The sequence below is a fragment of the Ruditapes philippinarum genome, unplaced genomic scaffold (assembly GCF_026571515.1).
Source record: "Ruditapes philippinarum isolate M1 unplaced genomic scaffold, ASM2657151v2 ctg4236_1_1_1_1, whole genome shotgun sequence".
NCBI classification, from domain to species: Eukaryota; Metazoa; Mollusca; class Bivalvia; order Venerida; family Veneridae; genus Ruditapes; species Ruditapes philippinarum.
This window is the reverse complement of record NW_026854867.1, coordinates 129219-143134: the sequence shown is the minus strand read 5'-3', so window position 1 is coordinate 143134 and position 13916 is coordinate 129219. Positions and strand designations below refer to the sequence as shown.

Below are 13916 nucleotides of genomic sequence, written 5' to 3'. Positions count from 1 at the left end.
TTTTATTTTTTTTACTTTTTCCCCCATTAAAAGATCTATTTTTGTAGTTTTGTTTGCTGCTAACCACGTGACTACATCATATGGGGAATGACTGGAGATAGATAAGTTTATCCGGCAAGGCTTTATCCAGCTGATGATATTGACAGTAGCAGCATAAAAATCAATTTTAAATACAGTCAGATACCGGTTATTCAACAACCCATGATTAGAATACCCGGTCGGCGATCCCGTTTTTATCTCTATATAAAACTATATACATACGAGCGTATTATTCGAAATGCATTATCCGAATACCTCCTATTTTTCGAAGTAAACTTTAGGTTCCGATTATACTATTATGAAATAATTTCACACCTATTATTCGAAGCCACACTACAATGGCGCAGATCCAATCCGTTCGACATGTGAAATTTTTTCAACATTCATCTCTTATTTCATTTCCTAATTGATAGATAGATCGTCATGTTCTAATTTTTCTTTAAATTTACATATCTGTTTTCATTTATGTACGAGTGTACATACTATGGTGATGTACTGTATAGGCTATGACTTGCAACATCGTAAACCAAACCATCACTGATGGATGACTTTCAACGACTTATAAGTTACTTTAAGCTTTTCCAACCAATTACGTTTTAGGATGAATCCATTCTCCGGCTGCAGGCCATAAATAGAGGATATTGAATGTTTGAAGGTTTAATTCTGAATTTATTGAACGGGTTGAATAAAATCATATTTTCCGAGCCTCTGGCAAGCATAATATTATTGTCTTTAACGAGTACAGTCAATTTTGTAATGAAGCTTCAACAACATATTTACGACGGAGCGGTGGCCTAGTGGTTAAGGTGTCTGCCTCTCAACCCAGAAATCATGGGTTCGAAATATTTCTCCAACTCGTGACATGGGGACAGTAATACAAATGATACATTAGATCATTCTTTAAATATTTAATATAACTCTTCGTTAAATCAATAGTTGAACCTACATAACGTAAAGCAACACAATAATTCAAAGGAAATACAACGAAACGAAAATGTTTTAATTGATATGAATAGTTTTGATTCAACGCTATACACAATTTTTTACATATAATTTATACATATATATATGTATATATGTTGTATTTACCATCAATTAAAAACTTCTTTAATTAAAAAAAGAAACCGTCCGTCATGTTTTAAAAACATATGTTAACAAACGTCATGCAAAAAGTCAACGCAATACAAATAAAGTTTAATTCTGACGTCATTGTATATTTTATGAACCTGATATTGGCATACTCAAAACGTATTCGCAAAATAATCATTTCAATAACGTTTACAATGGATCCGAAAAAGTATATCAGTATGAACATCAAAACCTTATGTAGATTGGGAACATACAATTATTCTGAAATTATTAACCATTTAAAATGATGTTATTTCTTAGAGATCATGTATTACAACCGTGTGAGTTACAAAACAAACGTTATTATGCATTAACCACAATTGTTTGAATTAGCAAAATATACTGTGTATACTGAGCAATTAAGACCAAAACAAACTCCGTGGTCAGTTTGCTTAATAAATGAGTATAAAGATTATATCATGTCATGTCATGTTATAAAATCCGTTTTCTGTGAAAGTAAATATAGGTTACAACATTAGTTAATTTTAGCATATACAGCAAAAATCAGAAAATAGGAGCAAATTAAATGTTTGAATATTTTGCCAATTTACATGTTTCTTGTGTGAGAACGTGTAAGCATAAAGAATATCATGCAGTTTCATGTTTTTTCTTAATTGTGTTGTGAGTAACCAAATACAATATCAATCTTTTGAGAGCAAAGACATGCTTTGTTTATATGCAAACTTAATTTTGTTATGAGTTACCAATGCAACACGTAAAGAGCACAAATCAATCAGGTACCAACTTGAAGATCTTTGTTGCCGATGATTGTATTCTAATTTGCCTTATATCTGATTTCCTTTATATGTTACTATTTTATTTATCTGAATTTAGAAAATGTCCACTCTCACACTGTTTCTCGACAACATCTGTACTCTCCATTGTGTCGTCTACAATAAATCTAAGATCTTTTTCACTAATAATTTTAATATCTGTTTCTTTACATGTCCGTCTACTTGTTCGTTCGTGAACAATTGGATATATCATCAGGCAAGATGAACATATCATACTGGCACCAGCCATATAAAAAGAAAATGCGTAACTTCCGGTACTTTTAAATAACGCCCCTGAAAATTAAATAAACATAATTAGTTTTGTCAATGTTATGATTTATTTTATATAGGTACATGGGTCTTTGCATGTAAATGACACAAAACATTGATTAATTTATCATTAGTGCTGACCTGTCAGTCCTTTTGTTTTACAAAGGTGATATATAACTCGATACGTAACGTGTTTGGAAATGCTTGTCAAAACTCTCACTGAACCCGAATCTTCTTAAATATTCTTAACAGAGTCTCTAACTTTTCCTTATTAATCAAATAACGAGTTAAAGCCGTAAGCAGAAAATAAGAAAATCGAGCAAGAAACGTAACTAGGCATCATTTTGTACATCAAAATTTGAGTAATAACATCAATTAATATATTCACCTGCAACGGGTCCACCAATCATATTTCCGGTTGCTTTAAATGGTAATGACATACCAATTCCATCAGAAAACCTCCTAAATCCAACTATTTTGATAACGACAGCGTTGATTAAAGCACCCGTAACACAAGATAGAAATCCTACTATACCAGCTATAGCAAGAATGCCTGTACGTGTAAGAAGTACGGGAGTTAAACCCATACAAATCCCTGTCGCAAATAGTGATATTGTGTACACAAATATAACATTTATTTCTGGATGATGCCCTAGAAAACTGTAGAAAACTTTCCCTATGATGTTGCATATTCCATGAGATAAAAACAAAGACCCGTAATCGTTTTTGCCAAAGCCTATATCTCTAGAGTATGACGGTAAATGTAATATAAAAACTCCATAGCTAAAATTGAAAAAGACATGACTAGCACAAAGGCAGGCAAAGGAAAGTTTCTTTAATATAGAGAAATTCATTAATCTTGTTTTCACTGGTTTGCTTAAATTAGTGACTGAATGAGATTGCTGTTGATTTTTGTCTCTGTCCGAGCCCATTTTAACCGGAAACATGACAACTGCGCACGCGCAAAGATTGAACATTATTCCACCCTGTATAAGAAGCATTCCTCTCCACCCAAAATGCTCTTCTAGGACAAGAATGAATTCCGAAAATAGAATTAAACCAACATTGTTTCCAATCGAAGAAATACCATGAGCCAACGTTTTATATTTATCGAAATATATATTTATGGCGGACATACAACCATTGTAGTTTATTCCAAGACCGATTCCTGTAATGAAAAGTGAAAGCCAATTACATGTAAATGGTTAAAATATTTTCATCTTTTAACAAATACAGACACACACTTAAAGTTCGCGCGGACATGTTATTTTGCACAAAGAAATCACTTCTTGACTCTCAAAAACAGACCAACAACAGATATCGTAGATGACCTAATTTGACAATTATCAAAATTCAAGAAAGAACATTATATGTTCATTATGCATATACATTGCAGATGATGTTTCAAAAGGTATCTTTTTGATTTAAGATTTTTGGTTTTCATTATTGTTGATGTTTGTTTTTCGTTTATGAAATGTAAAGATCTTCTTACCAGTAAGGAAACCATATGATATGAAGAGAAAGGTTGAATCTACAGCGAAGTAGCTGATAGAAAGACCACCAGCTGCCAGAACACCACCGACAAAGGAACACACACGGTAGCCATATCGATTAGTGAGAACACTTCCAGCCGGTGCTGAAATATATGTAAAATATGTAAACAAACTATCAAATCAATGACAAAAGTGGCTGTGTCATATTCACTGGCTGAATTCTAAAAATAGATTGAGACTTATATTCAATGACCATACATGGTAGACTGTTAATAACGCGTGCAAATTAAAAAAAAATGTTGCGACTTGTTCTTAATGATATTTTCTGGATTGTAATATCATTACTTCACTAGAATAGTTAAAAGCTTTACCGCAATGCTGTGTATAAACTTGAATTACTTTTGTTCGTAGTTAGTGAACGCCTGGCACGTGCGCCTTTTTCCCGCGCTTCAATGAAGGCAAAAATTGTATATAAGGTTATACTTTTTATCATTTTTTTAATGTAAGCCTATTCATATGATAAAACAATAACTGACTAGTGAAACATTGAATATGATTTGATATTCACCTGCTTATGGCAAAATGACCGAGACGATAGCCAAAAATTGTAAAATATGTAACAGTTTAAACATGGAAAACAACATACTTCATGTCATGTATTAGGATAAGCTACATATCACACTACAAAGTGAGAAACTTACGCTATTTTTATTTTTAAAATGTTAACTCGAATTAATTGTTGAAAGTTAAAAGTTTATTGAACCACTCTCGAAACAATTATTATAGGTAGATGTACTGCGCTTTTAAACAACGTCATAAAATAACGTCATAACCGCGCGCCTTTTATAAATGAATTACATGCTTGTCTGTTTCGGGTTACCTTTGTGTAGCATTCTTTCGCACTGCACCCCCTTCTTTATAAGATCTGTTGACCTATGAAGTTTTAAGCTGATATCTTTAAACTTTTGAAATAACAACATGTACAAGGTCCGGACGAACATTTGAGTATGAATGGTAAAGTTAGTATTCTAGTGCACTGCATTAATCCTAAATAGATATGAGTCACGTAACGACAAAACCAACGTTTTGCATTTGCGACCAGCATGGAAACTTGACCAGCATGCGCATCCGCGCAGTCTGATCAAGATCCATGATGTTGGCTATCAGTTTCTCTACTTTTAATAGGGTTGGTAAGCGAACAGCATAGATCCTGATCAGACTGTGCGGATGCGCAGGCTGGTCTGGATCCATGCTGGTAGCAAACGCATTATGCTGGTTTTGTCATGACGCGGCTCATCTATCTGCCTATGGAGTTGCAAGCTGATATTTAAAAAACTGCTGGCAAATAAGAATAATGAAAAATAACAAAATGCAATAATTTAAAAATGTTGAGGAATAAATGTGCACCGCACTCTTTAATGGGATATACGTTAAAAACTTCTGGCAAATAAGAATAATGAAAAATAACAAAATGCAATAATTTAAAAATGTTGAGGAATAAATGTGCATCGCACTCTTTAATGGGATATACGTTGTATCTGTGAAGTTTCAAGAAAATATCTCAAATTCAACATGCATCCAGATTTTTTAAAAGCTAATTTTTAGAAAAAAAAAATGAAAATGTAAAAATAAAATACTTTGAAGTGAACAAAGACAGATATTTACACATTGCAAACGGCATTCACAAACAATGAAATATTAAAAGGGGGTTAAAGTAAACAAGAATATCCCTAAATGCTTAGTCACGCAGTAGAAATATAGTGAAAATACTGCAATATTAGTCCTTCATTAGTCCTTCATCGAATGTTTTATGTAAATTATTACTTGAATCTTAAAACGTTTTTTAACTTTTCTTAAAATCTTACTACATTTTTTCCAAGTATGAATTTCTTGAAATATGTTGGTATGCAACTTTAACCTCTGGGCACAAATATGAGGAGAAATGATATGCATGAAGGACAATAACAAAAATGGTGAAAGAGAATGAATTGAATTAGTGGTAATTTCAAATTTTAAATTAAATTTTATAGGGGAATTGTTTATACGAAGGCATTATATATTGTTTATAAAAGATATTTCATTTAAATCAAACTTCAAAGAAAAATGAAACGTTCATATATTGGTATAGATCTTTTACATAAATAAGATCAATTAGCATCAAAAGATGGAAGTGGTTATCCGCCATAACAAATACAATAAAATGGCGTATGGATGGGTATTTAAGTTAAAATTCCATTCATGTTAATAACTTATTTTTGCATGCAAAATACATTGATATGATTGTAAATTAATACTTTAATATTCTTTGTCCCTTTTTCTATTTTAGATTTCTATGTTATAATTTCTCTGTGGCTGGATACCAGTTTTATTGGTAAAAATTCTAACTTTTAAAGAGTTAGTTTCCTATTTTAACTTCTAAGTGATGTTATATAACTTTTAAATGATGTTATATAGGAAGTGCGAATAACGAGACTAAATATGATATTTGTAAAGTGTATTATGAAAATCACAATAAGTAATTAGCAAATTGGGACATATAGAAGGAAAGACGGTATAAAAATATAAAACTTCAGCATTAAAATTTAAACTTACAAAATATGTATAATACATTTTGCGTTAATACATGTTGCGTTAATACATTTTGCGTCAATACATTTTGCGTCAATACATTTTGCGTCAAAACATTTTGCACTAATATATTTTGCGTCAATTGAATACATTTTGCGTGTCAATACAATTTGCGTTCATAAATTTTGCGTTAATACATTTTGCGTTAAAACATTTTGCGTTAATACATTTTGCGTTAATACATTTTGCGTCAATACATTTTGCGTCAATACATTTTGCGTCTATACATTTTGCGTTAATACTTTCGTACATCTTGCGTTAATGCATTTTGCGTTAATACATTTTGCGTTAATATAGTTTGCGTTGATATATTTTCCGTTAATACATTTTGTGTTAATACATTTTGTGTTAATACATTTTGCGTCAATACATATTGCGTCAATACATTTTGCGTCAATACATTTTGCGTTAATACATTTTGCGTTAATACATTTTGCGTCAATACATTTTGCGTCAATACAATTTGCGTTAATACATTTTGTGTTAATACATTTTGCGTTAATACATATTGAGTTAATACCTTTTGCGTTATTACATTTTGCGTTAATACATTTTGCGTTAATACATCTTGCATTAATAAATTTTGCGTCAATACATTTTGCGTTAATACATTTTGCGTTTAATATTTGTATGACAAACTGATATGTTTGACACTATTGATTATCTACAATTCCATAAACGGGACAGAAAAATTAAAAACTGGGACAAAGAATATAATAATATACATTTGCCACAGTTTCCATGTAATGTACATGTCATCAAAATAAGTCATTTAAATGAATGGACTTTACAATGTAACAATAAGTCATTTACATAAATGGATTTTAATTAACAAGCAAGAATAAGTAATTAACATAAATGGATTTTTTTACTTAAATACCCTTCCATAATGGCAGATATCCCTTTCCAAACTGATATTCGCTGACGCGAATAAATGAATAAATTAATTAATATAAATTTAATTAATCAATAAATAAGTAAATACGCACGCACGCACGCACGCACACACACACACACACACACTCACACACCTCCACACACACACACACACACACCAACACACACACGCACACGCACGCACGCACGCACGCACGCACACCCACACACACACACACACACACACACACACACACACACACACACACACACACACATACATACATACATACATATAAACAAGCAAGTAAGTTCGTTTTTTTTATCATTAATATTTGCCAACACTTCTATAAAGATGTAATAAATTTCTGGGCAACTTTTCTGTAACAGCTGCCATACAATACATAACGCACAGTGTAACACATGCCGTTTAAAATATACTATGCTCATATTGTTGATAATTGCTACACACTGTAAATATAAAATTAACTTGTTTGTCTGCATGTCATATAGCTTGTCACAGTGCCATTAAAATAACTGGCAGTCATTTTGTACTTGACCTGTAATAGGTAACGTTTGTATATGTAGTGTTTAAACATTATATTATTCAAATTAAAAATATTCATATCCATGATTAAAAAATTTTACTCAAGGATGATCATAGTACGTGTATAGCTTAAATTGTAAACATTTAAACTTAAGAATGTATTTTTGGCGTTTTGTTACTGTACCGGTTTTCGTCCTTACCCGCGATGCACAATGAAACGAAGATGAAAACACGATGGTACAGCGATGAAAGTACGATGGTGCAAACGCGATGTTACCGGTTTACTGAGTTTCACCATCGTACCATCGTGTTTTCAATATAGTATCATCGTGTTTTCATCATCGTATCATCGTGTTTTCAATATAGTATCATCGTGTTTTCATCATCGTACCATCGTGTTTTCAATAAAGTATCATCGTGTTTTCATCATCGTACCATCGTGTTTTCATCATCGTACCATCGTGTTTTCATCATCGTACCATCGTGTTTTCACCACCGTGCATCGCGGGTAAGTACAAAATTTAACTAGAACTGTGTCCAATGGACACGGATGCCCCCACTGTGCAGATGTGCTCGTTAACAAGAGCATGCATATCTGTATGTAAGATTTTTATGTGGAACTTTTTATTAAAATCTGCCATCCAGTTTAAGAGGAGTTGCGTTCACAAAATTTCTATATTAATGTATATAGTAAAAAGTGATCAAAGAGCCATAATTCTGTTAAATTTGGTCTCAGCTAAAATTCCTTCCTTTACTACCATCTACTCATTAAGGTTGTTCATCCCTGAAAGTTTTTAAGGTTGTTCATCCCTGGAAGTTTAAGCAAAAGCTGCCATCCGGTTTATGAGGAGTTGCGTTCACAAAATTTCTAAATGGTATATAGTGAAAAAATCAACGAAGGACTATAATTCTGTTAAATTTGGTCGCAGCAAATATTCCTTCCTTTACTACCATCTACACATTAATTAAGGTTGTTCATCCCTGGAAGTTTAAGCAAAATCTGCCATCCAGTTTTACAGGAGTAGCGTTCACAAGATTCCGGGACGTACGGACGGACAGACAGACGGACGGACGAGTGCAACGTTATATCCACCCCACTTTGTGGGGTCATAAAAAAGGATAATACTTGTTGTATAGACCTTCCACGATGATAGATGAAATATTTCCCAATTATCCCCTGATAATGTGTTTAATGAATGAAATTCAAGAACAATTAGGGCTAAAATATAAACAAAGTAGAAAGATTGGATAAAAATGGTGTTGAAAAAACTCTTCAGGAGACCAAGAAGTTGTGGTATGTTCGAATCCCAAATTATTCAGAAAATGATTGTCACGGTATTGAACTGTTCATTAATCAGGTGGGTGGTAGTTTGTAGAAAAGCGGCAGGATAGCTCAATCAGAAGAGCCGCAGAACGGTATTCCCAGGGTCCCAGGTTCGAGTCTCGGTCAGACTGCCATATTAATAACCCCCCTGTTACACAGTAAGTAGAGCTGCAGTACGGTATTCCGAGGTCCAAGGTTTGAGTCTCGGTCAGGCTGCAAATTAATCTCCCTCTGTCACACAGTCAGTAGAGCCGCAGTACGGTATTCGAGGGTTCAAGGTTTGAGTCTCGTTAGGCTGCAAATTTATCTCCGCCTTTTACAATAATTATTATATATTTTTATATATTTTTTTTGTAAAAAAGGAGTTTGCAATCATAACTTATGGTGAAAAGAAATTAGTGAGTAAGACTAGTATGTAAGGGGTAAGTTGGGCTATTTTACTGTTTTACTTACTCTTTGTTTTTTTTTTTTTTTTTTTTTGTTTTTTTTTTTTTTTTTTTTGTTTTTTTTTTTTTTTTTTTTTCTTCTTTTTTTTTTTGGAAACCTGATGATTCCTTCAATGCAGAATTACGGTCTGTATGCAAGTGTTTAATTGCTTTGAAAATTATTTTATCATCTCTTCTCTAATTAGTGTTGTACAAAGTTCTAAATCCTATATATTGTCCTATAGTACATAGCATATTAGAATAAAGACAGTCTACATAATAAACATTGAAATAAAAAAGGACTATTAATCATAAAGAAGGCAATTCAAATGTTCAGGAAATAATCTTACAACATTTTAATCGTTGAATAATACTTTCTTCTTGTTAAATTTATGTGATATAAATAAATATAAATAAATGTCCTATAAATCAGCGAAAAATGACACACATTTGATATAACTGCCAACCTGATAAAAGCATAAACAAAGAGTTAACTCGCCTATTATCGATTCGCACAGCGTACTGCATGAAAATTGTGTAACTCTATTATATGCATTTTACGTCCGTTTCGCGTATTTAATTACCACTATTCATGTGCTAAAAATATCAGTTTTGTTAAGCTTTAGAAATGTTAATACAAAAAAGTCATTCACAAAGATATTATGTTATTTAATATTCACTAGATCAAGTCAGTAACAATAATTAAATGAATTAACTTACATGCTAAAAACCACATCGATGCAGGAAGAGAGCATAGCCAAGATATTTCTACCGGGTTTTCACCCAGAGCGTTTGTAAACACAATATAATACATTCCTCCGAGTAAACATATTCCACCTAGAAGAATTTGACAGCACAAAACACAAAATAAAACAAGCCAGCTCCACGCGCTATCTCTATATTCATGTTGCATACTGAATTTAATCTAACCTCTCAGTAGATCTATACATCATTCACTTTGTTTTGTACTGCATAAATAACTGTTACTGAGCTGCGTGCTAATCAATAATTTACATTTGAACTAACGAGAATAAATTTACTTTCAATATTGTCACAATTTACTATAACTGTCACATTTCACAATTTAATTGTAACCTTTATCCTATTTCGTGCTGTCAATTATTTTGTTTAATTCATGCGCGGATCCAGAGGGGGCGTGGGTACGATAAGAACCAACCCCCCTATCCCACTTGTGTCTGTGATGTGACTGAAATTTCATAAAAAGTATGAAAATAAAATTGAACATCAACTGAAAATGAAACAAAATCGTTACTCATGAAGATCCCCACACTCATGGTTATTTAGTAAAAGCCTAATATAACATGAATTAATCCCTCTGGAAAATACATGTATTATATATCTCTTGCTGAAATTTTTATGCATTCACCATTCAACTTTTGTTGTAAAAATCTTTGAACCGTTCTTGCGGCTTGGACTGTTAAATTTAAAATGAACTACAACATCGGACAGCACTTGAAGTGAATTCTGACTGATGTTGGCATAATTTATTATTATACAATTAAAGCTAGAATTAATCATTATACAAACTTGAATGAATTTTTTTGGCATTAGTGTTTTGTATTCTTGTCTTGTATTTAAAATATTTACCAAAACGATAGAGATAGCGAAAGTGGGTGTAACTATCTTTTTGATATAAATCATATTTCATGGTTAAAATATATACACTTGTCTAATATTATAAATATCTGTCATATTTTGCGGTTTGGATCAGAATATCCGTCCCGAGATGATCCGCCCATTGAGCGGTAACGAAGCTTAGTGAGTTACCGCCCATGGGCGGGTGACCGAGGGATGGGTGTTCCGATCCGAACCGCAAACATATGTGAGATAGATTTTCTTGCATATTCTACCATATTCCATTATATTTTAAATTCTTTATCTTTATTTTCAATGAAAATTTATATCATTACAACCGTTACTATCTTACAACAGCGTATGAATTACAAATTCATTCATAACGGTAAAATGACGTCATCCTAACCTTGCCATTGTACAGCACGCGACTCATCTGGAACCCTCCATGCCAGATGAAATTTCCGGCATGGGTAAAACTCACGGAAATGCCAGTCTGATATGCAAGAAAATTCTATTTAGCAGGGAGTCTTGTTATAATTACGTAATAAAACAAAACAGAAGACTTTAATGTCATTCAAGGTGGCGACACTAAAAACCAATTAAAGCCATTTTTATCTTACTTACGAAATTTAAATTAATTTGAGACAAAATTCTTTAAATCTATATGGACTTCCTACAATACCAAAGTGCCTCAATTAATCGATTAATATATCTATATGCTTAAAGATCCTGTAACATATTTTTTATGGTTTCATTTCATAAATGTAATGCTCAAATCAAGATTTGTCAATACTGTTCCAATCAGCATTATTTATAAAGATGTTAGCGCTTTTAACATTTCATGTAAATAAAAGGGGGTAATTAGAAATTTATTTTCCATAAATTCTAAGTCAAATTTTCCAATACGAAATTAAAGCATATAATTTATTAATTGCATATAATGTGATCAAATAATTGCAGTACATATTTAACATATTCTTCGATTTTTAAAAAATTGTTTTATTTGCATAATGATACACATATATAATTTCTTGTAAGTGTGGTACACACACAGTTACAATATCAATCACAATACATACAGGATCTTTAAGAAATATTTTTTCGTTTTCAATAACAAATCAGCTGCATAAACATCTTAGAGATTGAGCACCAGTCTACGAATATAAGACAAAACCCCACAGTTTAGTTTATTTATTTATTTACGTCTCATCCATGCATATTTACATAGTACAAAACATTTACATAATACATATATAAAAAGCATGGCCAATCTATCGCAGATTTATAGGAGACTATTGTTATACAACTTTAAAAATACTAGATAAAATCAAAAATACAAATGATTAAACATTTTTGATTGTTACTGATTGTTACTGAGTATATTCTTTTCTTATTTATATCTTCAAAACTCTAATGATATACATTTTGTATTCCATCCTGACATATAAACATAGATAGAATATCATGTTGTAATAAATGATGTGTGAGACAGTAACATTTCTTTACCTTTACTTGTTTAAAAAAAAAGAAAACAAATAAAAATAAATAGAATAAAATTTAGATTACCATTGCTAATCCATACTTTAAGATCTGCCCTATAATCATGAAGATTAATATAACTGTTTAAAAAATAAAAATAAAAAATAAATAAATAAAAAACACCTATAAAGACCTATATCAACCCTGATCAGACCAGAGATGAACTGATTAGCAATGACTAAATGGTTATCTACGTTTAGCTACAAACATATAAGAAATTTCCTTTTAAAAGTTAATAAAATGCTACAGCATTTTATGTACATTTTTAAAAGAATTCTACATTTAGATAATATATATTTCAGTAAGCGTAACCTTATTAATGATACAAAGTATCAAAACCCCACACGTCAAAACCCCACACGTCAAAACCCCACATGTCAAAATTTAATAGAGTGGACAAACACCACACAATAATTCTATAGAGTGGACAAAACCCCACACCTTAAATTTTATAGTGTAGACATAACCCCACACTTTCTATCTTTTTTTGTTACCATTCAATTCATATGACTGATTATGCAAGTTATTGTAAGTAAACAGCAAAACAGATTATTTACTTAAGTTTAATTAAGTTATTTTAAGTACTTTATATAGTACCTTTTATCATGATGATTAATGGTATCTTATATATTATTTCAATATGCAATACACTATGATTGGATTATAAAAGACTATACAAATATTATAAACTGGGTTTTGTCAACTCTATGAAATTTTAAGGTGTGCAGTTTCGACGTGTTGGGATTTGTCCGTCTTCCCCGGGCTACACATTGGTGGCATTGAATGTAAAAACAAATTTGCCTTGACAGCCAATGTTGTCAAACAATATTTTCGTTTACAATATTTGGTGTAATATTTGTTTTGGTTTTCTCAACTACGAAATTTCAATGCTAAAATTATTTACTTAAAACGCAATTAATAAATCCCATTTGCAACAATTTTCATCACGAAAACCGTAAAATATCTCAAAGAAGTATGAAATAATTATGTGAGTTTTTTCTTTTGCCTTTTCTTTAATCACCTTGCTTGTATTTTAATTAAGCTACAATTTAATCAACAGTACTTATGTGTATTTTCTACTTACTAAGAAATTGTGGACTATAGATACAAACAAAGCAACAAAATGTGTCTTGTAATTTCTTTTTAATCAAAAAACGTGCATACACAAATACACAATTGATTGATTTGATTGTACTATCTATTACATCTTTTGAAAATCATAGTTTTGTTCGCCGATTCAAACAATCTCATTCTGCAGTTTCTCGGATATGCCGTGCA

General features: G+C 31.6%; 1 protein-coding gene across 1 annotated transcript; it reads right to left on the bottom strand.

The window, feature by feature from the left end:
- Positions 1-949: 949 nt before the first annotated feature.
- Positions 950-10644, bottom strand: LOC132741369 (monocarboxylate transporter 13-like). The gene is made up of 4 exons (XM_060729522.1): positions 10224-10644; positions 3703-3846; positions 2599-3378; positions 950-2234 (listed from the first exon to the last, which is right to left on the bottom strand). The coding sequence occupies exons 1-4, from the start codon at positions 10414-10416 to the stop codon at positions 1984-1986; spliced, it is 1368 nt and encodes a 455-aa protein (XP_060585505.1). The 5' UTR covers positions 10417-10644; the 3' UTR covers positions 950-1983.
- Positions 10645-13916: the final 3272 nt, after the last annotated feature.

Excerpts from the sequence above, each read along its gene's own strand:
- LOC132741369 (XM_060729522.1), bottom strand. The coding sequence starts at position 10,416 with ATGCAACATGAATATAGAGATAGCGCGTGGAGCTGGCTTGTTTTATTT. Across the intron at positions 3,847-10,223 it reads ATCGATGTGGTTTTTAGCAT|CACCGGCTGGAAGTGTTCTC; the intron begins GTAAGTTAATTC and ends CATATATTTCAG. Across the intron at positions 2,235-2,598 it reads GATTGGTGGACCCGTTGCAG|GGGCGTTATTTAAAAGTACC; the intron begins GTGAATATATTA and ends TTTAATTTTCAG.